General features: G+C 40.9%; 1 protein-coding gene, 1 non-coding gene and 1 pseudogene across 2 annotated transcripts in view; 1 reads left to right on the top strand and 2 right to left on the bottom strand.

Annotated features, from left to right (window-relative positions):
• Nucleotides 1-26,711, bottom strand: part of MFSD14A (major facilitator superfamily domain containing 14A) — a 49,514-nt gene that overhangs the window by 7,208 nt on the left and 15,595 nt on the right. The window contains exons 3-8 of the mRNA XM_062191817.1: nucleotides 22,884-22,946; nucleotides 22,138-22,265; nucleotides 18,382-18,496; nucleotides 13,107-13,325; nucleotides 12,590-12,703; nucleotides 11,299-11,370 (exon numbers count right to left, since the gene is read on the bottom strand). Coding sequence (XP_062047801.1) covers nucleotides 11,299-11,370; nucleotides 12,590-12,703; nucleotides 13,107-13,325; nucleotides 18,382-18,496; nucleotides 22,138-22,265; nucleotides 22,884-22,946 — 711 coding nt within the window. The remainder of the gene's footprint in view (nucleotides 1-11,298; nucleotides 11,371-12,589; nucleotides 12,704-13,106; nucleotides 13,326-18,381; nucleotides 18,497-22,137; nucleotides 22,266-22,883; nucleotides 22,947-26,711) is intronic.
• On the top strand, nucleotides 15,236-15,738 carry LOC133759984 (large ribosomal subunit protein eL39-like; annotated as a pseudogene).
• On the bottom strand, nucleotides 17,072-17,208 carry LOC133761328 (small nucleolar RNA SNORA2/SNORA34 family). The gene has a single exon (XR_009866130.1). It is a non-coding gene; the product is annotated as a small nucleolar RNA SNORA2/SNORA34 family (small nucleolar RNA).

The raw sequence follows: 26,711 nt of genomic DNA, 5'->3' as shown, positions 1-26,711 counted from the left end.
TCAGGAAATCATTTTATGACTGGCTGACTCTAGAACGCTCAATTATAAAGATTCTTCAAATCATTTAAGAGTTTAATCAGATTTCATCACAAATGTGCCAATACAAAGTAAACAAAGATCCTTTTAAGGATTTTTTTTTTTTTTTTTTTTTGACAGGCAGAGTGGACAGTGAGAGAGAGAGAGAGAAAGGTCTTCCTTTTGCCGTTGGTTCACCCTCCAATGGCCGCCGCGGCTGGCGCGCTGCGGCCGGTGCACCGCGCTGATCCGATGGCAGAAGCCAGGTGCTTCTCCTGGTCTCCCATGGGGTGCAGGGCCCAAGCACTTGGGCCATCCTCCACTGCACTCCCTGGCCACAGCAGAGAGCTGGCCTGGAAGAGGGGCAACCGGGACAGGATCAGTGCCCCGACCGGGACTAGAACCCGGTGTGCCGGCGCCGCAAGGTGGAGGATTAGCCTAGTGAGCCGCGGCGCCGGCCCTTTTTAAGGATTTTTAAACATTCAAAATTCTCAGCTTTTTTTTTTCCTAAGACGTTCACTTAAATCACGTGAGCACAGGATTGAGTTCCACATGGCTTTGCTACCTTATAGGATTACATTCTTCATCAACCACAGCAACAAGGAAACCTGCCCAGGGCCAGCAGTTAGCCAAGAAAAACTTCGACAAACATAAACACTGGGCCCCCATTTCACTCTAAAGCCAGTATTCTTCACAGCCAGAGTGCTCTCTTCCCTTTTTATTGCCCCCAGTCAAATGCAACCTGCATAGGCTTGTTACCTGCTTTGAAAATAGTAAATAACATGCTTCCCATGGCTTGAGGATGGGAACCAGTGGCCAATATTATAAAAGAAACAGATTAGAAATGATTAGAATGCTAGTGTTTCTCAATTTTATTTGTGGAATATAGCAGATAAGTGGCTTCAATAAATCATAAAAAAAAGAAAACTGGGTATTCCCGAAGCTCTGTGGCATCACACTGGCTGGCAGGAATAAAGAACTATCATGCCAAGTTGAGTAACTTTGGGAACTCCTAAGTTAACACTTCATCCAAAAATCTATGATTGCCTTGATGGCTCTAGGAACTCTCACAGGAGAAAACATTTGTTCTCATCATTGCTAACCTAAATGCATCACAAGAGGAAGAAGAAAGAAGTACTGTTGAAAAGCATTCACATGTGATGGAATACCTGCTACTTCACAGGAATCAGAAAAGAAGGATGCTGACCTGCAAGCCCTCGCCCGGTGGGAACAGGTTGCATTGGCCAGCCTAGGGAAGGCATGCCAGTCTAGGAAGTAATTTGCAGAGTACATTACCAGCTCCATTTCCAGTTTACAGATGTAGTAACTGGAGCATATTATCTTAATGACACAGGATGAGTCATTAAAACTGGATAATTTAGAAATCCCAATCTACCTTCCTGGGGCAGTGTCCTGTATATACAATTACTTGGCAGGCCACTACTTGTAAACTTCCTCTCATTCCCTTTCCCCAGCACATGCTCTACCTTGTGACTCAAAGATCTAAGGATCTGATGCATCTTCTGTGACATTCTACCTGGGTCAATCCATTTTCTTCTCGGGGAAAGGGACTTATCTCTTACCTACTTTTGTATCTCCAGGACCTAGTAAGTTCTTAAAGTTTTTATGGAGATAGCATGCATGATTTTATATACATCACAATATTCTCAACTCAGTAATGCAACCAAGACTGAATATATACACTGTGTTACACAGAAAAAAAAAATTGGCTTCCTTTAACTCTTATTTTGAAGATGACAGAACTAATCTCCAAGTTTAGATAATACAATCAAGACGCGCATGGAGATTAACAGTTAACACTGGCATCAGCTTTGGTCAGTCAACAAATATCTGCCAAGTACCTGCAAGCCCACCTCTTATTCTAGGCTGAGAAAGTCAAAATACCAGTTGGCACGCAGACTACTTTCTAGCAGAAGGAAGACAGATATGAGCACCATTATTTAACAAGTAGGATAATTCCAAAGTGACACTGCAATGAGGAAAATAAAATCAGTCTGTGTGATGGAGATAGCACTTGAACCAAGATGGCCAAAGAAGGCCTTTTTGGTGGACATCTCCTGAATAAGGAAGATCTGGCGGAAAGGAGCAAGCACTCCTAGCAAGTGATGGCAAATGCAAAGGCCTTAGATTGGAAAGTACTCAACAATGTGGAGTCTGGAGGAAAACAGGGTCAAGTTGAGAGCCTACACTTTATTCTGATTGCAAAAGAAAGTGATTTTAAAACATTAAACAGATGTGGTTAAATTTCTATTTTACAAAAGTTACTCTGCCAAATAGAGAATGAGCTGTAAGGAGGGAAGAATGGACGCAGAGAAACCAGACTGAGTTCCAGGTCATAGAGATTATGAGAAATGCTTCGACCCAGGATGTATCCTGGAGACACACAGTGACAGGAAGCATCCTTTCTGCCCAGCACGCTAGACGTGGGCTAAGGACAAAGAAAGGAATCACTATGATGCCAGGTCTCAGACACAATCAATCAGGAGGTGGTGGCTGCAGGCAATGCAGGGTGCTGGGGTAACAAAGATGAATGTGATACAGTCTTGACTTTAGTGATCCAAAGGTAAATCAGAAATAAATACAAGTAAAATCCATAATACAGTGTATTCTGTACAATTAGAGAAACATGCCCATGTTAGTATGGGAACCCACGGAAGGACCACTTAGAGTGGAAGAATGGGAGGCAGGAAGTATATAGCAGCCACAAAGGCACACAGCTGAGAAATAAACACAGAGGCATAAACTGGGGTTTACAAAGCTCCATGCTGCTGGTCTCCTACCGGCTTGAGGGGCCAACAGTGGACTTACACTCTCATTACTACAGCGTAGAGGAGGATGCAAGATCACCCTGCTACTTTTGGAGCTGGATGTGTAATATTTTAGTAAATCATGACATAAAAACGCAATCATCAATATTTACACATAAGGAGCTGGTACTGTGGTGCAGCAGGTTAATGCCCTGGCCTGAAGTGCCGGCATCCCATATGGGTGCCGGTTTGAGACCCGGCTGCTCCACTTCTGATCCAGCTCTCTGCTATGGCCTGGTAAAGCAGTGGAAGATGGCCCAGATCCTTGGGCCCCTGCACCCAAGTAGGAGACCCAGAGGAGGTTCCTGGCTCCTGATCGGCGCAGCTCCAGTTGCTGCGGCCAACTGGGCAGTGAACCACTGGATGGAAGACCTCTCTCTCTGTGCAACTCTTGTCTTTCAAATAAATAAATAAATCTTAAAAAAAATATTTACAGATAGACTAACACAATCCTATTCATTTGTTTTTGAAGTCTACCTAATTTTCTGTTTTTAACATAATTTGTAAAAAAACATATTCGAGAGATAAGAAGTCTGAAAGAGTTTCCATCTGCTAGTTCACTCCCAAATGCCGGCAACAGCTTTGCAGATGAAGCCAGGAACTTAGCCCAGCCTCCCATGTGGCTGGCAGAACCCAACTTGAGCCATCGTGCTGCCTCCCAGGGACCACAGAAGCCAGGATCAGGAGCTGGAGGTGGAATCGTAAACTTAATTCAGGTAGTCCTCTGTGGGACACAGGCATCCTAGGCTGTGTCTTAACCACTATTAGGCTAAGTGTTTACCCATTTAATATGACTTTGCATCTCAAAAATTTTTATTTTCTAATTTACTCTTCCATCTGTTGGTTCACACCTGTAATGTGCAACAGCTGGGGCTGGGCCAGGCCCAAGTTCTAAGTTTACAACTCCATCTGGGTCTCCCACATGGGTGGCAAGGACCTAGTTACCTGAGCCATTCACTAACTGCTATATCCCAAAGTACACGTTAACAGGAAGCTGGATAGGAAGTGGAGCCAGGACTCAAACCTAGGCACTTTGATACAGAAGTGGCATCCCAAGCACAGTTTAATGGCTGTGCCACAATGCTTGTCCCTCAAAACCTATTTCTATGTAAGCACCAAAAGCTAGTCATTCGAAAACATTACTCCTCATGGACTGTGTTTGTGTGTATACATGTTCTCCCAGCAACGCTGGGTACAGAGCTGCTTGTTCCTTTCTAGATTCACTGCTCTCAGAACTCCACTGCTGTAGGACAGTTCCAGCACAAAACCAATCATACCTCTCTCCTTCATCTGTCTGCTCTATTAGATTTTGCACAATCAGAAACCAATTTTCATATTGTGTTCCACGTGCCAGGTACTCTCTGCTGAACAGATGAAAAATTCCCTATAAAGCACCTTCAGCTTGGGACCCAAATCCTGGCGTAGGGAGCTGGGCCAATACCTGCTCCACTTCCAATCCAGCTTTCTGCTGGTGTGCCTGGGACAGCAGCAGAGGATGATCCAAGTACATGGGCCCCTGCCACCCACATGGGAAACCCAGAAGTAATTCTAGGCTCCTAGCTACAGCCTGACCCAGCCTCAGCTGTTGTGATCACTTGGGGAGTCAATCAGCAGATGGAGGAACCCTCTCCCTGTTTTTCCCTCTCTCTGTCACTCTGCGTTTCAATAAAAATAAAATCTAAAACAAAACAAAACAAAACCACACCACAACACTTTTAGCTCAGGCTAAGCCATTACTATCTGAATTTATTAGATGCTCACAGTACCAAAGATCAATTAAGTATGAACTAGAACATAAGACCTTAACAACTATCAATCCCTTAAGTGTCATTATAGTAAACGTTAGCCTGTGCTCTTCATTTAAATCTTAAAATGTTAGTAAATGTCAGCAATATATGAAAAAGATAATCATTGTCAGGCTGGATTTACCTCATGAATACAAGTTTGGTTTAGCCTTTAAGAACTCTTCAAGAAATAATTAAAATCAGAGAAGAAATCAACAGGATTGAATCCAAAAAAATTAACAAAAAAAACAGCCAAATGAAGAGCTGGTTTTTTGAAAAAATGAATAAAATTCACACACCGTTGGCCCAACTAACTAAAAAAAGAAAAGACCCAAATCAATAAAATCAGAGATGAAAAAGGAAATGTAACAACAGACACCACAGAAATAAAAAGAATCATCAGAAATTACTACAAGGACTTGTATGCCAGCAAACAGGGAAATCTATCAGAAATGGATAGATTCCTAGACACATGCAATCTTCCTAAATTGAGCCATGAAGACATAGAAAACCTAAACAGACCCATAACTGAGAAATTGAAACAGTGATAAAGGCCCTCCCAACAAAGAAAAGCCCAGGACCAGAGGGATTCACTGCTGAATTCTACCAGACATTTAAAGAAGAACACCAATTCTTCTCAAACTATTCAGAACAATCGAAAAAGAGGGAATCCTCCCAAATTCTTTCTATGAAGCCAGCATCACCTTAATCCCTAAGCCGGAGAAAGATGCAGCATTGAAAGAAAATTACAGACCAATAGCCCTGATGAACATAGACGCAAAAATCCTCAATAAAATCCTCGCCAATAGAATACAACAACACATCAGAAAGATCATCCACCCAGACCAAGTGGGATTTATCCCTGGTATGCAGGGATGGTTCAGTGTTCGCAAATCAATCAATGTGATACACCACATTAACAAACTGCAGAAGAAAAACCATATGATTATCTCAATAGATGCAGAGAAAGCATCTGATAAAATACAACACCCTTTCATGATGAAAACTCTAAGCAAACTGGGTATGGAAGAAACATTCCTCAATACAAACAAAGCAATTTATGAAAAACCCATGGCTAGCACCCTATTGAATGGGGAAAAGTTGGAAGCATTTCCACTGAGATCTGGTACCAGACAGGGATGCCCACTCTCACCACTGCTATTCAATATAGTTCTGGAAGTTTTAGCCAGAGCCATCAGGCAAGAAAAAGAAATTAAAGGGATACAAATTGGGAAGGAAGAAGTCAAACTATCCCTCTTTGCAGACGATATGATTCTTTATTTAGGGGATCCAAAGAACTCTACTAAGAGACTACTGGAACTCATAGAAGAGTTTGGCAAAGTAGCAGGATATAAAATCAATGCACAAAAATCAACAGCCTTTGTATACACAGGCAATACCACAGCTGAGAAAGAACTCCTAAGATTAATCCCATTCACAATAGCTACAAAAACAATCAAATACCTTGGAATAAACTTAACCAAGGACGTTAAAGATCTCTACGATGAAAATTACAAAACCTTAAAGAAAGAAATAGAAGAGGATACCAAAAACTGGAAAAATCTTCCATGCTTATGGATTGGAAAATCAATATCATCAAAATTCCATTCTCCCAAAAGCAATTTATAGATTCAATGCAATACCAATCAAGATACCAAACACATTCTTCTCAGATCTAGAAAAAATGCTGAAATTCATATGGAGGCACAGGAGACCTCGAATAGCTAAAGCAATTTTGTACAACAAAAACAAAGCCGGAGGCATCACAATACCAGATTTCAGGACATACTACAGGGCAGTTGTTATCAAAACAGCATGGTACTGGTACAGAAACAGATGGACAGAGCAACAGAACAGAATAGAAACACCAGAAATCAATCCAAACAACTACAGCCGACTTATATTTTATCAAGGATCTAAAACCAATTCCTGGAGCAAGGACAGTCTGGATTTCCATGTGCAGAAGCATGAAGCAAGACCCCTACCTCACACCTTACACAAAAATCCACTTAGCATGGATTAAAGACCTAAATCTATGACTGACACCATCAAATTATTAGAGAACATTGGAGAAACCCTGCAAGATATAGGCACTGGCAAAGACTTCTTGGAAAAGACCCCAGAAGCACAGGCAGTCAAAGCCAAAATTAACATTTGGGATTGCATCAAATTGAGAAGTTTCTGTACTGCAAAAGAAACAGTCAGGAAAGTGAAGAGGCAACCGACAGAATGGGAAAAAATATTTGCAAACTACGCAACAGATAAAAGGTTAATAACCAGAATCTACAAACAGATCAAGAAACTCCACAACAACAAAACAAGCAACCCACTTAAGAGATGGGCCAAGGACCTCAATAGACATTTTTCAAAAAGGAAATCCAAATGGCCAACAGACACATGAAAAAATGTTCAGGGAAATGCAAATCAAAACCACAATGAGCTTTCACCTCACCCCGGTGAGAATGGCTCACATTCAGAAATCTACCAACAACAGATGCTGGCCAGGATGTGGGGAAAAAGGGACACTAACCCACTGTTGGTGGGAATGCAAACTGGTAAAGCCACTATGGAAGTCAGTCTGGAGATTCCTCAGAAACCTGAATATAACCCTACCATACAACCCAGCCATCCCACTCCTTGGAATTTACCCAAAGGAAATTAAATTAGGAAACAAAAAAACGGTCTGCACCTTAATGTTTATTGCAGCTCAATTCACAATAGCTAAGACCTGGAATCAACCCAAATGCCCATCAACAGTAGACTGGATAAAGAAATTATGGGACATGTACTCTATAAAATACTATACAGCAGTAAACAAACAAACAAACAAAAACAATGAAATCTGGTCATTTGCAACAAAATGGAGGAATCTGAAATAAGCCAGTCCCAAAGGGAAAAATATCATATGTTCTCCCTGATCGTTGACAACTAACCGAGCACCAAAGAGGAAACCTGTTGAAGTGAAAGGGACACTATGAGAAACAGTGACTTGATCAGCCCTTGCCCTGACTGTTGATGAACAACTTAATATTTTATCCATTTTAGTATTTTTTTGACTGTTCTACTTAATACTATTGGTTGAACTCTGTAATTAATACACAATTATTCTTAAGTGTTGAAACTTAACTGAAAAGTGATCCCTGTTAAATATAAGAATGAGAATAAGAGAGGAAAGAGATGTGCAATTTGGGACATGTTCAATTGGACTTGCCCCAAATGGTAGAGTTAGAAACGTGCGTGGCAGGGAATTCCAACTCAATCCCATCAAGGTTGCATGTACCAATGCCACCTCACTAGTCCAAGTGATCAATTTTTCTTTTTTTTTTTTTTTTTGACAAGCAGAGTGGATAGTGAGAGAGAGAGACAGAGAGAAAGGTCTTCCTTTTTGCCCCGTGATCAATTTCTGTTCACAATGGATCATAATGATAGGACTAAGAGTCAAAGGGATCACATAAACAAGACTAGTGTCTGCAAATACTAACTGATAGAATAAAAAAGGAAGAGAACAATCCAACATAGGAAATGGGATACACAGCAGACTCATAGAATGGCAGATGTCCTAAACAACACTCTGGCCTCAGAATCAGCCCTTAAGGCATTCAAATCTGGCTGAAAAGCCCATGAGAGTATTTCAGGCATGGAAAGCCAAGACACTGTGGCAAAAAAAAAACCTAAATGAAAGATCTCCTCGAGTGAGATCCCAGTGGAAAGAACAGGTCATCAAAGAAGGAGGAACCTTTCTGTGAAGGGAGGAGAAAACTTCCACTTTGACTATGACCTTGTCTAAATATGATCAGAGTCGGCAAACTCAAAAGGCCTCCATAGCCTTGGCAACTCATGACAAGAGCCTAGGGTAATTACTGACGCCATAAACAAGAGTGTTAATTTCTTAAGTCAACAACAGGAGTCACTGTGTACTTACTCCTCATGTAGGATCTCTGTCCTTAATGTGCTGTACATCGTGATTTAATGTTATAACTAGTACTCAAACAGTATTTTTCACTGTTTCTGTGTGGGTGCAAACTGTTGAAAGCTTTACTTAATTGCTAAATTGATCTTCTGTACATAAAGATAACTGAAAATGAATCTTGGTGTGAATGGAAGGGGAGAGGGAGGGTTGCAGGTGGGAGGGAAATTATGGGAGGGGGGGGGAAAGCCACTGTAATCCATAAGAAGTGCTTTGGAAATTTATATTCATTAAATAAAAGTTAAAAAAAATATATAGGCCAGCGCCGTGGCTCAATAGGCTAATCTTGCACATTGTGGTGCCGGCAAACCGGGTTCTAGTTCTGGTCGGGGCGCCGGATTCTGTCCCGGTTGCCCCTCTTCTAGGCCAGCTCTCTGATGTGGCCAGGGAGTGCAGTGGCGGATGGCCCAAGTGCTTGGGCCCTGCACCACATGGGAGACCAGGAGAAGCACCTGGCTCCTGCCTTCGGATTAGCGCGGTGCGCCGGCCGCAGCGGCCATTGGCGGGTGAACCAACGGCAAAAGGAAGACCTTTCTCTCTCTCTCACTGTCCACTCTATCAAAAATTTTTTAAAAAACAGGAAAAAATAAATAACAGCTAAAAAAACAACAAAAACAGAACTCTTCAAATACATTACTATTTTTATTTGTGTTACACATTAAAAAGGTATTTTTTTAAAAAAGGATATTTTTATATCTAGGCATTTTCCTGAAAGCCAGAAATAAGTATCTTAGTGCAATGCTTCCTCAGATCAGGAATTTTCAGGATCAAACTAAACTTAGAAATTGTGCTAATACTCAATACCATGTACATGTACATGTGGGGACCTCATGTACTATAGAATTTAAATTTGAACTTTATCACTAAACCCATGAAGAATTCATAAATGGTTGGACTTGTAGAAGGATTCTACCCCAAGAGACGGTGATCCAGCTGAGTCCAATCCATAAGCCTCTAGCTTCTACTTCCTTCAAAGTAGAATAAAGGGCAGGCATTTAGCACAGCAGCTAAGATGACATTTAGGACACCTGCCCCTCATCTGATGAGTAGCTAAGCTGTCTCTCCTCCCAACTCTATCTTACTGCCAATGTGTACCATGGGAAACAAGAGGCACAGGTTCAAGTATTTGGTTCTCTGTCACCCACATTGGAGACCCAGACTCAGTTCTGGGCTCCTGGCTTCTGCCTGGTCCAACTTCGGTTACTGTAGACATTTAGGAAATGAACCAGCATATGGAAGATATCTTTTTGTACCTCTCTCTGTCCCTCTGGTTTTCAAATAAATTAAGTAAATTAAAACTTTTTTTAAGCATTCAAAAAAGTAAAACGAACAAACAAAATAAATAAAAAAGTTGCAATCTGGGAATGGCTCTGTGGCGTGGCAGGTATGGCTGCTGCCTGTAGTGTCGGCATCCCATATGAGTGCCAGTTCAAGTGCCAGCTGCTCCACTTCCAGTCCAGCTCTCTGGGAAGGCAGTGAAAGATGGCCCAAGACATTAGCCCTCTGCCCCTGCATGGGAGATCCAGAAGAAGCTCCTGGCTCCTGGCTTTGGATCAGTGCAGCTCTGCCTATTGCAGCCTCTCTTTCTCTGCCTCTGCCTCTCTGTAACTCTGCCTTTCAAATAAATAAAAATAAATGTTAAAAAAAAAAAAAAAAAAAGAAGTTGCAATCTAGTGGAGTGGGTCTAAGGCAGGAAAAAATTTAACTCAGAGTAGATTACTCAAAGAGTCTGGAAAAAACCAAAACCAAATATGAAGAAAGGGGTGGAGTTTGTTCACAGAAAAGAGAAAAACTGAGAATTATGGTCATGGGAAAACTGTACTTTATTGTGGAACACAGATAGTTTGGATGCCAGGATACAATACCTTCTAGGAATATCCAAATTCCTGTGTTAATAAAGTATTCATCAAACAACCACTGTTCACCAAATACACATGTTCACCCAAATACACTTTGTGATGCTGCTATTCCTCTGCTCAAAACCCTCCAATGGCTTCCTCTCTTCCTCAGGTCTTAAGATTCCCTATAAGGCCCCACAGAATCTGGTCCCACACCACCTCTTGGACTTCATATCCTAACACTCTCCTGCTTGTTCCTCCACTACAGTCATACTGGCCCCCTTGCTGTTTCTTACATATTCCAGGTAAAGTTTCTCCTAAGGTTTTATTTCTGTTCCTCTAGAAATTACTACAGCTTATTCCTTGTACCTATGGTCTCTGTTCAAATGGGCATCTTGTATCACCAAGGCCTTCCCAGTATCCCCACCTTTTCCACATAAAGCAACACCCTGCCACCTAGCTATACTCCCCAAACTTTTTCTCTGGAGTTCTCATTCTCATTACACCCTTATCTTTTACACTGGTCTCTTATTATTTTATGTCTTACCTCACTCATTGTAAACTCTAATGGCAGGAATTTAGTTAAGTTCATTGCTATATTCCCAGAGCCTGATACAAAAGATAGGCAATGAATGGTTGTTGCATGAATGAACCAACAGAACAAGTGAGCAGGAGTTATAGCATGCCAGCACTGCAACACATGTCAGTCCCAAAAATATTAGCAATGCTAATACTGAGCTCTGACCCTACAAACCTCAGACTCCTGACTATGGTGACTCCTCAAAAGATACCCTCACTCCATGAGGTCCCACCTGGATGGCCAGCCAGGGTCACCCTCTATGAATCACTCTAAAATAGAAACTCACCTGTGCAATAATGGAAAGAATGCCAAGGACTGCTATAAATGCTGCAACGCTTTCTGGTGAAAATTTCATTATCTACAAAGTTTCCAGAAAAAGTAAAATTAAACAAAAGAAGTACAAAAATACAATGTTAATTCAACTACTTATATATTAACATGAAATGGGCTAGAAAACACACTTTTAAAACAAAATTTTAATTCTGATTTAATTCAATCTTAACTCATATTTATAAACAAAAAATTCTTTGGAGGAAATACGAGTCTTAACATACTAAAAATATCTAGGTCCCTTAGTTTGCTTAGACTAAATTTGCAAGCAATGTTCAAGAACTCAGGATCATTTCACAAACAACTACTGCAGTATACTATGCTTTTTACAGGCATTTTAAAGGCCAGATCTTTGCCTACTAAGATTCATGTCCAGTAGAGAAAACAAAGTTGCTTCTGCTCTCCTTTTGGATAGCTGCTCTACCCATATGAAGGGTCTTTAAAAAGTTCACAGAAAACACACGTTATGAAAAAACCATGGGCTGCTTCCAAAAATCTTTACATCAAAATTAACATATTTAATTCCACCCTCCACAAACTTTATGAAGGTACTTCAGTATATGCTCTGCTCTAAGTTACAAAGAAACTAGAGCAGGGCCGGTGCCAAGGCTCAATAGGCTAATCCTCCGCCTAGCGGCGCCGGCACACTGGGTTCTAGTTCCGGTGGGGGCACCGGATTCTGTCCCGGTTGCCCCTCTTCCAGGCCAGCTCTCTGCTATGGCCCGGGAGTGCAGTGGAGGATGGCCCAAGTGCTTGGGCCCTGTACTCCATGGGAGACCAGGAGAAGCACCTGGCTCCTGGCTTCGGATCAGCGCGATGCGCCGGCCGCAGCGCATTAGCTGCAGTGGCCATTGGAGGGTGAACCAATGGCAAAGGAAGACCTTTCTCTCTGTCTCTCTCTCTTTCTCACTGTCCACTCTGCCTGTCAAGAAAAATAAAAATAAAAAATAAAAGAAACCAGAGCAGGTGAATGAGTTAAAATATCTCTTCAACTCTAGGCAACAAACAAACTCAAAACATCCTATCAGGAAAGCTCTTTTTGCCTCAGCTGAAAATTTTAACATACAAAATAAATGCCCCCAAAAGAAATGCATAAGGAACTCAGTCACAGTAAATAAGAGGTTAAGTCTAGGGGGCTGTTTACAAAATGGTATACATTCTCCTGATTATAACTCTCAAAAGTATATATTTGTATTATGGCACTACGCAAGGAAAGAATAGTCCATATTCGAAGAATAGGATTTTACCTGTCTGAGGTATAAAAAAAAGCTGGAATATTGGCCTGCCTCCGGTAGGTAGGAGAGAAACACGGTAATGCAGATTAGCAGCACTATGGAATCCTGGCCCACTTTTTTTAAGGACTACAACAAGAAAGAGAATGATGTAAGATTTTATATCAAAAACAGTGACCTATTATTAGAAATAGACAAATCCTTTTGGCAGTGTACACATAGCTGGTTGTCTCTTCATTTACTGCATCTTCCCCAAACTATTCCAAAAAGTATTTCAAAATGTGAGTGTGTGTGTATGTATGTATCTCCTTAAAGAAGCTTTCCCCAGGGTTGGAGCATGGGCAGGAGGGGAGGGTGGGAAGTATTACTGTGCTCCTAAATCTGTGAATATGAAATACATGAAATTTGTTCACCTTAAAAAATTAAGAAAAAGAAGATGCTTTCCTCAAAGAAACCTCCATGAGAAAATATTAATGCTTCACTGAATCATGTGTTCATTTTTTTGTCAGAGAAGAGAAAAGTGTGAACTTACTGCAAAGGGGTCAGCCTGCTCCCAGGAAATGGGCGCGCCCCACGATGCTGGTCGCATCTTCTCAGGCAATGACTCTGGCACAGCAACAAGGATAAAACAAATATCTAGCAAAGCTATTGCTGTAGCTAACACCACCACTAAACTGTCCCCATATACTCGTCCAAGGTAAGCTCCAATTGCAGGGCTGGTGACTAAACTTGCAGCAAATGTTGCTGAAACCTGTAACAAATTAAAAGTGGACAGGAAGAGGTTAGTCAGGGCATGCGACTCCTTTCCTTCAGCACTGCAGAGCTCCTGTCAGAAGCCTCACTAGGACAGAGCCTGGCTATACCTCACTCTCCTCTTCCCACAGGGGCTACTTTTCTTATACTCTTCTTTTGCAAAAAGATAAAATTAGTCTTGCCCAAAAAAATATGAAACAGCCCATGGGGACAGTGGCTTAAAGTAATGTTGCAGCACTTGATAAACTAAATTCTACTGACAAATTCATGGGTCAAATTTAAAAAAAGGAAAAGGGAAAACACTTTCAGTTGAGAAAGGGCTGGAGGCGGGTAGCATCCAAAAGCAAACTGCCTGACTATCCTTCATGTTAATTCTCATGCACCTCCACAAAGCCTTATTGTTCTCTGTGAAAGAAGTCTAAAAACCACTGCTCAAAGAAAATCTAAATTCATTATGACTTCCCCAATAACAAAAGTAAATTCAATGGGTGCTGCTACACAGGTGGGCTGCTTGAGATAAGTCTCGGAGAATCTGAGATTTTTCTTCGCACCACTAGTGGTATAGGTCTGGCACTGTGGTACAGTGGGTTAAGGCATTGCTTGCAACAGCAGCATCCCATAATTGAGTGGCAGTTCAAGTCCAGCAGCTCCTCTTCCGAACCACATCCATGCAAATGTGCCTGAAAAACCACTGATGATGGCCCAATTACTTGGGCCCCTGCTACCCATGTGGGAGATCAGGATGGAATTCCAGGCTCCTGGGTTCAGCCTGGCCCAGCCAAGCTGTTGTAGCCATTTGGGGAGGGAATCTGCTGATGGAAGATCACTCTCCCTTTATCCCTGTCACACCTTCAAATGGTAAATAAACATTTTTTTTTTAAAGACTTATTTATTTATTTAAGACTTATTTATTTATTTGAGAGGCAGAGCCACAGAAAGAGAGGAGAGTCAGAAAGGTCTTCCATCCACTGGTTCACTTCCCAAATGGCCACATGGCCAGAGCTGGGCCGATCTGAAGCCAGGAGCTTCTTCTGGCTGTTCCAAGTAGGTGCACGGGCCCAAGCACTTGTGCCATCTCCCACTGCTTTTCCAGGTCATAAGCAGAGAACTGGATTGGAAGAGGAGCAGTAGGGAAACGAACCAGTGCCCATATGGGATGCTGGCACCACAGGCAGAGGCTTAGCCTACTACACCACAGTGCAGGCCCCAACTTTTAAAAAAACAAACAAACAAACAAACAAAGTGATGCTGAGCCCTAACACAAAACTGAACATGGGGCATCTTTGCAGGTGACAGATTTGAGAAGAATGAGATATCAGATACCAGGCATTAAGAACATCTCTAAGACTCTGTGGAGTACTTGCAAGCCTGGATGAAGACAAAAGATTACAACAGAAAGGACACAGGTAGAGAAAATCTGTTAACCCCAGACTTTTCTGACCTAATGGACAAATAGCAGCAGATCTGACAACAGGTCAAACCACATTCTTCAGAGGATAATTAGAAAATAATTTAACTTTAATTCTGTTTCTATGCTATTTTAAACTTTTGGATGGAGGATTTAATTTACATGAGTGCTTCATATGCAACTGTTTATTAGTAAATGTTTAAGACAAAAAAATCTGTCTTCAAAGGTCAATTTTTGACAGATACATAAAATCTTCATTAAACATTCAGCTACAGCAAGCAAAGTTCCCTCAACTGTTCAATGGATAACAAAATGTAGTGTATCTCGTACAATGAAATTCTACATGGCAATGAAACACTGATTTATAGTATCTCAAAAGTTTATGTGACAGGAAAGAAGCTAAGCATAAATGATTATATTTCGTAATGAAATTTCTAACAAAAATGCTTTTTTCTTCTTTCCTCCGCCATCGTGGTCGGTGTCCCTGACTCTTCCTTGCCATGTCTTCTCACAAGACCTTAAGAATCAAGAGGTTCCTGGCAAAAAAAAAAAAAAAAAAAAAAACAAAACCCCCCTATTCTGCAATGGATTCAGATGAAAACTGGTAATAAAATCAGGTATAACTCCAAGAGGAGACATTGGAGAAGAACCAAGCTGGGTCTATAAGGAATTGCACTTGAATGGCACACACATTTCTGCTGTCTCAATGTCACTATCACCACATCAATCTGAAGATGTCACCATCATCTGGACAGCTGGACATGTTTGATTAGGGCTGTGACCAGTGGGCTGGTTCAGTAATAAATATGTGAACTTTTGAACTGCTTAAAAAAAAGCAGGTGCCTGCCCAAGGTCAGAGTGAAGGGAGAATGGAAGGTAAATGGACCCAAAAGAACTCTTTGGGCTGATGGATATATTCTAAAACTGGTGGAATTTTGTTATGGCAGTTCCAGCTATGGTCTGAGAGAGAGCTGGTCTGAGCAGAGCTCTGGCACTTGTGAGGGGATCAGAGCAATGACTCTTACCGTGACAGTGAGGTATCTCAGGGAGTTCAGAGATCACATTTGCAAAAACAGTGAGCTAAGATTCGACCACAGTACAGGTATTTCAGATCATTTCCCTCTTCCTCAATTTTCCCCACTCCATTCCTTCTGGTCAGACAGAAAGAGGACCACAAAGATAGCTTTCCTCCCTGCCTTTACCTATATCCATATTATTTCTAGAAGACTTAAGTGGTCATTTGCCAGAAAATACCTTTAATATATAAAGCCTCCAGGCTTTGTGTATTAAAATTGATAATTTAAAATTTAAAATTGCTGGGGCCAGCGCTGTGGTGCAGCAGGTTAACGCCCTGTGCCTGAAGTGCCAGCACCCCATATGGGTGCTGGTTCGAGACCCGGCTGCTCCACTTCCAATCCAGCTCTCTGCAATGGCCTTGGAAAGCAGAAGATGGCCCAAGTCCTTGGGCCCCTGCACCTGCATGGGAGAGAGACCTGGCTGTTCCACTTCCAATCCAGCTTTCTGCTATGGCCTGGGAAAGCAGAAGATGGCCCAAGTCCTTGGGCCCCTGCACCTTTGTGGGAGAACCAGAAGAAGCTCCTGGCTCCTGGCTTTGGATTAGTGCAGCTCTGGCTGTTGCATTGAATTGGTGAGTGAACCATCATGTAGAAGACACACACACACACACACACACCCGCCTCTCCTCTGACTTTCAAATAAATAAATAAATCTTTTTAAAAAATTTAAAATTGCTAATTTCAAAACTCTGGCTAGGACAAAATAAACTACTTCAATCAGAAAAACCCCAAAACTGGATTGCAGTGATGGCTGCTCAACTGTGTAACTTCACTAAAATTCACTGAACTACATATGTAAATTTTATTGTGTAAACTATACCTCAATAAAGCTATTTTTAAAAATATTGGTTATCATCAGTTTATGATTCAATGTTCTAAGTTTGCAAGTGAAATACTTAGTTTTGTAAATAGATTCCCGTAGGTATTTTCCTCTGCAAAGTCTGATCCTATAAACCTTTGTCAGAGTCCTTTGAATCAAAGCTCACAGTGTCTTGTACAACCAAAATTCAGCCTTTATTTGGTCCAGATTTATCAAAATTTGTTTTTCCCATATTTGCTGAACACATCACTTTCTCATTTGAAGCTATCTAAATAATCTGTATATTAGGGTGCCTATGACAGCCATTATAATCCTAGATTTGATAGACAACAGACTGTACTAGATTACTCAGTAGACAAAAACAGTGGTCAGGGGTTGGCAAACCCTGCAAGTGCAGCAAATCTACCTAAGAATGGCTTAATTAATTAATCAGTTATTTTTGCTGTTTCTTCCCAACGTATTGACCATTACATTTCCGAAGTTCTGAAACAGTCAACGGACCTCAGAAAGACATTTCTTTAGGCTCCTGCTTGAAACCAACAGCTTCAGCAAAATGCTGGTCTTGATTCAGGGCCAACGCTTTTCACATTTTTCAAGTGTCGTAAACACACTTAGACAAGCATAAGCAACAGAATAGGACAGGCCCTGTCCATGGCCAACAAAGCCACAGAAAAGGTTCGCAGTCCTGAGCTAGATATTAGCTTCTTGTATTGCAGATTAGACATCAAGTAATGAAGAGCAATTATTTTAATTTGTGATATACTAAGTCCTTATTTTTAGAATTCTGTTAAAAAGAACTCTACAAGATGAAACACTATAATTTTACTGCTGACATGTAACTTATAAATACCTTCTCAACAGAAAGTATCAAAACTTTACATGGTTTGGTACTTAAAATTTTCTTTGAATATTTAGTTATTTGAAAAGCAGAGTGACCAAGAGGGAATGAGAGATCTTCAATTGCCTGGTTTACTTCCCAAATGGTTGCAACAGCCAGGTCTGGGCCAGGCAAAAGCCAGGTGCGAGGAATTCTCCTGGTCTCCCACAGGGATGGCAGGAGCCCAAGCACTTGGGCCATCTTCCTCTGCTTTCCCAAGCACAATAACAGGGAGCTGGATCAGAAGCAGAGCAGCTTGGATGAAAACTGGCACCCATGAGATGCGGACACTGCAAGCAGTGGCTTAAGCTGCTGTGCCACAATGCTGGCCTCTAAAATTTTTTTTTAAAGGGACCAATTTTATTTTTTTTTTTATTATTTTTTATTTTTTATTTTTTGACAGGCAGAGTGGACAGTGAGAGAGAGAGACAGAGAGAAAGGTCTTCCTTTGCTGTTGGTTCACCCTCTAATGGCCGCCGCGGTAGCCAGTGCGCTGTGGTCAGCGCATCGCGCTGATCTGAAGCCAGGATCCAGGTGCTTCTCCCGGTCTCCCATGCGGGTGCAGGGCCCAAGAACTTGGGCCATCCTCCACTGCCTTCCCAGGCCACAGCAGAGAACTGGCCTGGAAGAGGGGCAACCGGGACAGATTCCGGCGCCCCGACCGGGACTAGAACCCGGTGTGCCGGCGCTGCAGGTGGATGATTAGCCTATTGAGCCGTGGCGCCAGTTCCGATTTTATTTCTAAAATGCACTTTTTGCAAAAAAAATTTCACAAAAATCTTATAATGCAAATGTTTATACTGCTCATAAGGAATATTTTTAAAGCAAGGTCTTTTTCAGCAGATACAAAAAGTACAGAATAAACACACATACCAATCCATAAGCCATACTTCTTTCATGCTCTTGGGTTATATCCGCTACATAAGCAAATACCACGGAGAAAGTCACTGCAAAAACCCCAGAAACAGAGATAACAGCAAAGTACCACCTAGGAATGACATAAACAAAAACAAAAAAATGGATACAACAATTACTGCTCCTTTAATCTTGCTTTCCTTCAGTAAGTTAGAGTAATAGCTCATTTCAGCCAACGGCTTATTAGGACAGTTCACGGTTTCAGGCAATTCTTTTACCCAACTGTGGAATTCTTTAGTTTTGATGCTGTTTCTACTGACAACAAACTAAAATTATTACCATACATCCATTATTATTTGCCACCAAAATATGGTATAAAAAACAAATTCAGTAGACAAAACTCAGGAACAAGTTACTCTGAATTTATTTTGAACCTGTATACAGAAACTGGATATTTTCCTTCAGTTATCTACAGCTCTTCAAATGCTGGCAAACTCAAGTCCAAACAAGGAGGAAACCTCTATAGGGTCACAAAATTAAAAGAAGACAACTACTATACAAAATGAACAAAAGCAGTTTTTAAAGTAAACTATATTGTACCATGGAAGATTCAAAAATACCTGGCTGGCAAAAAGAAGCTTCTATGGTAACGCGAATGTTTAATTTTTAAAAATCATGTTCAGGCATGAATATTATGGCACAGCAGGTTAAGCTGTCACTTGGGATTCCTGCATCTCACATCAGAGAACCTAGGATCAAGTCCCACCGTCACCTCTAATGCGCCTGGGAGGCAGCCCATGAGAGCTAAAGTACTTGAGTTCCACAGGGAAGAACCAGATCGGGTTCCTAGTTCTTTGCTCAGCCTGGCTCAGCCTTGGGCTGTTGCGGGCATTTGAGGAAGGTATAATCAGAACGAACTCCCCCTTTTTTAATTTTGACAGACAAATAGAGACAAATCTTCCATCTACTGATGGCCTAGGATCTGGAAACTCAATCAGGTCTCCCAAACAGGTGGCAAGGACCTGATTACTTGAACCACCACCTGCTGCCTGCCAGGATACTCATTAGTAGAAAGCTGGAATTGGGATGGAGCCAGGACAAATCTAGACACTCTCATAAGGAATGCAGGTGTCCCAAGCAGTATCTTTTTTTGTTTGTTTGTTTTGTTTTTTAAAGATTTATTTGAGAGGCAGAGTTACAGAGAGGAGAGACAGAAAGTCACCCCCACCAAATGGCCAGTACAGTTTGAGCTGAGCTAATCTGAAGCCAGGATCTTCTTCTGGGTCTCCCATGTGTGTACAGGGGGCCAAGGACTTGGGCCATCTCCTACTGCTTTCCCAGGCCGCAAGCAGAGTTGGATAGGTAGAGCAGCAGTTGGGATACGAACCAGTGCCCATGTACCACAGATGGAGGATTCGCCTACTACTCCACAGCAACAGCCACAAATAAATCAGTTAACTATTTTCATCATACAAAACTTAACTACAGATGCTCCTTGACTCACGATGAGGTTACATCCCTGGATTTGGCTTGGGGAGTGAAGCGATCAATGTGAGCCTGTCGTTTCTCTCAAATAGATTTGCACATTGCTTTCACACCATTGTAAAACTTAAAAAATTTTTTTCCTATTCATGTGTTATAGGCCTGGGACTTGAGACTTGTCTGGTGCAACCAGGAGAGGCACTTGTGTTTATTAATTGCTACCTATGGCAGTTGACAGCTTTGATATTTCTAGATCAGTAATCTTGACCATCTAATTCCAGTTTCCTCTGGGTCTCACCAAGTACTGTCAGGCAGCTGAGGTGCCAACATGGGCAGGGTTCTCACACAGGAGATGGCATCTGCAAACTTCACATGCAAACTATACCCTGATCATTATTTCCTCTCTGCAGGATTTAGCATGCACTACCTTCAAATCATCCCACACGTGTCCGGAGCTCTGCGGGGCGAGCCATCCTCGGCAGAGGCTGCAGGGAAAAGGGCCCAAGCAGTATCTTAACTGCTAAGCCAAATGCCTTTCTCTGAGTTTTCAAAATATCATTCTACCAGGATTTTGTTGCTACTAGAATTTTTCCAACACACAGCTTTCCAAAGTAAATTCTTTGTTCATTCCCTAGATTGCTTTGGTCAAGATTTCATCTGCAACAGTAGCATTTACAAAGGGCTTGGTCTTTATCCTGACAAGGAGCAGCTTACTATTTTATTCTTTTTAGTATTTTCTTTTTCTACTTAATACAATTGATTGAACTCTTAACTTAGAATTATTCTTAGGTGTTTAAATCCAATTGAAAATTGATCCCTGGGGCAGGTGCCATGGCGCACTAGGTTAATCCTCTGCCTGCGGCACTGGCATCACATATGGGTGCCGGTTCTAGTCCCAGTTGCTCCTCTTCCAGTCCAGCTCTCTGATGTGGCCTGGAAAGCAGTGGAGGATGGCCCAAGTGCTTGGGCCCCTGCACCCGCATGGGAGACTGGGAGGAAGCACCTGGCTCCTGGCTTCGGATCAGTGCAGCTCTGGCTGTTGCAGCCACTTAGGAAGTGAACCAAAGGAAGGAAGACCTATCTCTCTCTCTCCCCCTCTCTCTCTCTGTCTCTTACTGCCTGTAACTGCTTGCCAAATAAATAAACAAAAAATCTTTAAAAAAAATTTTAAAAGAAAAAAAAAAGAAAATTGATCCCTGTTAAAAATAAGAGTGGGAATAAGAGAGGGAGGAGATGTACAGTTTGGCACACGTTCCCTTGGACTTACCCTTAACAGAAAAGCTAAAAACTTGCCGTGGGACTCCAAATCCCATTAAGTGGGCAGTTACCAACGCCATCTTACTAGTTAAAGTGATCAGTTTAAGTTCATAACTGATCATAAAGATAGGAATAAGTATCAAAGGGATCACATAAATAAGAGCAAGTGTCTGCTAATAATAATAGAATTAAAAAGGAGAGAAGGATCCAACTTGGGAAGCAGGACACACAGCAGACTCAGAATAACAAACACTCTAAACAGCACTCTGGCCTCAGAATCAGCCCTTAAGGCATTCGGACCTGGCTAAAATGCCCATGAGAGCATGTCAGACATGGAAAGCCAAGACACTGTGGCAAAAAAAAATGGCCTACATGAAAGATCTCTGGGAGTGAGATCCTGGTGGAAAGAAGGGGCCATCAAAGGAGGCACCTTTCTCTGAAGAGAGGACAGAATTTCCACTTTGATTATGGCCCTGTCTAAATAATGGCAGAGTTTGTGGACTCAAGAGGCTTCTAGCCCTGGCAGCCCATGACAAGAGCCTTGGGTGGTCACTGATGTCATAAATAAGAGTGTCAATTGTTAAATCAACAACAGGAGTCACTGTGCACTTGCTCCCCATGTAGAACCTCTGTCCTTAATGTGCTGTACTATGAGAATTAATGGTAAAACTAGTCTTCAAACAGTACTTTATACTTTGTGTGTCTGTGTGGCTGCTTATACTTAGTATAGAGTTGATCTTCTGTATATACAGATAATTAAAAATGAATCTTAATGAAGAATGGGATGGGAGAGGAAGTTAAAGGTTAGTTAATGATCTTTATGCTTCTAACAGTAGTTACCTAGTTCTAATTTTTATGAAGTACTACTCAACTATTATATTTTTAGGGGCCTTCTTTATCTGTGTCAAATAATAAATGCATTAGAAAAATAAAATTAAAACCTACATAGAAAAGATGGACCAAAAAAGTGAAATAAAGGAGTATCAGAAAGCAGTTAACAGATATTTTGCTGATAAAAAGTGAATATGCACGTACCATGGGCTGATCTTCATTAAGGGAATTGGGGCACATGTGAAAAATACTGTTAGCAGCAGGAACGATTTTCGGCCCCAAACATCAGAAAGAGCACCAATAAGCGGGGCACTGAGGAATGACAACAAACCCTATAAAAACATAAATGGAAAAAAATTCATCCAGTACATCCATGAGCCTAAGACAGATAACTTTACTCCCCTAGAAGATATAGGAACACATATTTTCTAAAAATATATAATCACTAAAATTTAGATAAATAACATTTCTATTTTACATACAAATTAAAAGTTTCCTCAGAGGGTCAAGAATTGTCTGCAGGGCTCTGGCTGGGTATTATGCACACTCTAATGAACTCTCAATCAAAATACCCAACATCAGCAATTCTAGAAATATCGTATGATTATCTGTTTTTATACCTAAAAGTAAATTATCTTACAAAATTTGTTGATCAAACTAAATCAAGAGCAAAAGATTTACATACAACACTTATAATTACAACTTACATATTCTTGTAGATTTATAAAATCATTGAGATCTCTGAACACAGGAAGTACCTATTGTAACAGTTGGCTATGTTTGAGTCAAATCATACTTAAAACTCAATCAGACTAAAAGGTACTAAATAATGCCCCCAAATACGCTCAGTTATCAAAATTAACTTAGTGTATCAGTCCATTAACTAATCAATCAAATTATATATACATACACACATATACAAATATATATACATTAAAAATACATCTTACTTTTACTCCTTGAATTAGGCCATTCATCAGAAATGTATGTTTAGGGAAAGTTTCATGTAATACCTAAATAAAAATCATATGCTACATTTTAGTCTTAGAAAAATTTGTACATTTGTATTTTCAAACATGTCTTCATAAAAATTACATTTCATATAAATTTTGATTTGTATGGCAGCATGCATGCATATGAGCGATTATTAATATCAAACATCTACATGGCACTATGTTACACAGTACTAAACTAGGTATTTCACGTGTCATTTAATTCCTTGTAACAACCCTATTATAAAACTGATACACACAGATGTTCAATACCTTATCTAAGGTCACATTGCCAATAAGTGGTAAATCTGAAACTGAACCCAGGTCCTCAGACTCTTTACTTTCTACATATAAATCGACTTTCAGTAGATTAAGAGAATAGGGAATTTTTAATTGCCACTAAGCAAATCTAGAAAGATTACTTACACACACACACACACACACAGTCTAATCTATAAAAATGTATAACAAAGTTACTTTATTCTTTCCATAGCCTGTTCTTAAACCACATGGCATCAATTTATTCACTGTGCAACATGTAAATCACTGGGGACTCATTGGTTGAAAAGGCAACTGAATGGAAAGGCAATTGGTGGTATCAGAAGATGGTGCGGACTCTGAAGAGGTAGAGCCCAATGAGAGGCTCTTGGATCCATAGGAGAGTGCCCTCAAAAGGGCCTGTTAGACCCTCTTCCTTTCTCTGCTTCCTGGTTCAAAATGTAACCACTTGGTCCTCTACACAGTGCCACCATTGCTATTTGAGCCATAAGGTACGGCAGGTGAGGGGCAGCCATGTCATAGAGGCTGTACTATGGCATTTGGACTTCAAACTCAAACTGTGCACCAAATACACCTCTTCTTCATAAATAGACCATGTCAGGTATTTTGTAATAGTGATGCAAAGATGACTAGTACAAACCGTAAACAAATTCTAACACATTATAAATTAGATCATATTACCACTCTACAGATGAGGCAACTGAATTCTTGTTTGACATAGAAGCCAATGCTTCTATTATGCAATGCTGCCTCAGTAAAAACAATACAGTGCCAATGTGGGGAGTAAGAAACGTGGAGAAGTCTTCTCTGCAGGAAGAAACACTACACTAAGTGTACTTTCAGAAATCTTCCAAGAACCATGCTGAGAATGATCAGGATTGCCTGTTTCAGTTACTCTTCTGTCAGTAACTAGAAATTTAACAAAATTTAACGTTGTGTATGTACAAATAAGGAAAATTAGAAATAAAATGTCGGCCGGCGCCACGGCTCACTAGGCTAATCCTCCGTCTTGCGGCGCCGGCACACCGGGTTCTAGTCCCGGTCGGGGCACCGATCCTGTCCCGGTTGCCCCTCTTCCAGGCCAGCTCTCTGCTGTGGCCAGGGAAGGCAGTGGAGGATGGCCCAAGTGCTTGGGTCCTGCACCCCATGGGAGACCAGGAGAAGCACCTGGCTCCTGCCATCGGATCAGCGCGGTGCGCTGGCTGCAGCGCGCCTACCGCGGCGGCCATTGGAGGGTGAACCAACGGCAAAAGGAAGACCTTTCTCTCTGTCTCTTTCTCTCACTGTCCACTCTGCCTGTCAAAAAAAAAAAAAAAAAAGAAAAAGAAATAAAATGTCCACCAAAGAGGGGGCCAGCATTATGGCGAAATAGGTAAAGCTGCTGCCTCTGGTGCCTACATCCCATACAGGCACTGGTTCATGTTGTGGCTGCTCCACTCTAGATCCATTTCCCTGCTAGTGGCCTGGGAAAGCAGCAGCAGATAGCCCAAGTGCTTGGGCCCCTGCACCCATGTGGATCGGAAAGAAGCTCCTGGCTTTGGCCTAGACTAGCCCTTGCTGTTGCAGCCATTTGGGGAGTAAATAAGTGGATGAAAGGTCTCTGTTCCTCCTTCTCAATATATAATTATTTTAAATAAATATATAACTCTTTTACAAAACAAAAAAGAGAAGAAAATATAAGGACATTTCAAAAAGCTCACAGGAAATGGAATTCAAAGATAAACTTATTTTGGTACAAAAATCTTTCAAAATTATGCATACATGGGGTCTTCAAAATTCCATGGAAAATGTGTGACAGTTACAAAGACTATGCATAAATTCCAAAATATTTTTGCATCAAAATAAACTTTAATTGCATTTTTTTTCCAAGAACTTTTTGGTATATCATGGATATATCCCGAAAAATGAACTAATAAACAAGCCTTTGTGCCTAAATAACTGAACCCTGTCCTTGTTCTTGAAGAAGATAAATCTCCCTTTGTCAGCTGGGAAAAAATCTGTACCAGAGTTACATAAAAAGTCAACATAATTAAAAAATATAAACTAGAAGTAATTTTAAAAAGTTATTTCAAATCCTGATGAGAAATTATGGAATTCTCACTTAAAACTTTTTTGACCCCCTTCTTAACAATTTATCCACATTTTAATCCTATTTAGCTGGAGGTTGGACTGCCCAATAAACTTCAACTATGAACGGTCACTAATTTACTAGCATTCCCCAAAAGACTGAGCATAGGTGTCAAAAGAGCCTACGTTCAAATATACTTTATCACAGCAGCAACTGAGTTTTTAATGTTTTCCATGCTCAGTTTCTTTGCCTATATTTCCAGGCTAACAACTCACTCATACATGGTTGAGAAGATTATTCTAGGCCCTTTGTAATACAACACAAGCACTGTTTACTATTACAAAGCTTAAGCACTTAAATGACAAAGGTGATGATGTGACAGATTTCTATGCTAAACTGACTGATGATAAACAAGCCATCTGAACATTAGGAAACCTATTATAAAGTCATGAGACCACAAAGTTATTACAGCCCCTGACAACAGGTTATTACAATAATACGTAGTTTTGAGTATCATGGATTTGCACCACCTGAGGAAATTCCAAATCACTGTACTTGGATTATTATGAAGGCAGAAAATGTGTAAACATTTTTTGGAAGATTTCCGTAAAAAACAAGTAAACTTCAAAAAGGGTATTTTTAAATCCTACATTTCAATTATTTTATTTTTTTTAAATGGACTTGATCCCTTTTATTTTTTTAAAGATTTATTTATTTACTTGAAAGTCAGAGTTAGAGAGGCAGAGACAGAGGCAGAGAGAGATCTATCTGCAGGTTAACTCCCCAGATGGCCGTTAACAGCGGGAACTGTGCCGACCTGAAGCCAGAAGCCAGAAGCCAGAAGCCAGGAGCTTCTTCTGGGTCTCCCACAAGGGTGTAGGGGCCCAAGGACTTGAGGCATCTTCCACTGCTTTCCCAGGCCATACAGAGAGCTGATCAGAAGTGGAGCAGCCCAGACTGGAACTGGTGCCAGCACTGCAGGAGACAACTTCATCTGCTAAACCACAGCGCAGGCCCCTTCAATACAGCCCCTTCAATTATTTTTAAAAGCAATTTATGTAGAACTGATGATCTGTTACAGGTCAGTGAATAGTACTTTTTAAAAACGAAATAACCATAATCAAAATACACTCAAATTGGCATTTTTATAATTATGTCAGTTATTTAGGGAATTATTTTAATGTGCAATGCACCATTATTATGAAGGCTTTCTTTTCTTCTGAATCCTGTGCTCCTGAATATGCCCTTCACATGAAAAATAACTGTGAGACATTTATTTTAGGCATATACAATAATGACTATGTAGCTGAAATGAATATGCTAAGAAATACGGATTACATGTTCTTAAGACTTGCTCAATCTACTTAGATAATTATCCAATTTTTCTAGAAACAACCTTTTTGTATAAGCTTTCTTTGTATGACAATGACCTAGCTCAT

Source organism: Lepus europaeus, chromosome 5, assembly GCF_033115175.1.
Source record: "Lepus europaeus isolate LE1 chromosome 5, mLepTim1.pri, whole genome shotgun sequence".
Lineage (NCBI taxonomy): Eukaryota > Metazoa > Chordata > Mammalia > Lagomorpha > Leporidae > Lepus > Lepus europaeus.
Note: the sequence above shows the minus strand (reverse complement) of the source record. Positions and strands in the feature narration are given on the sequence as shown.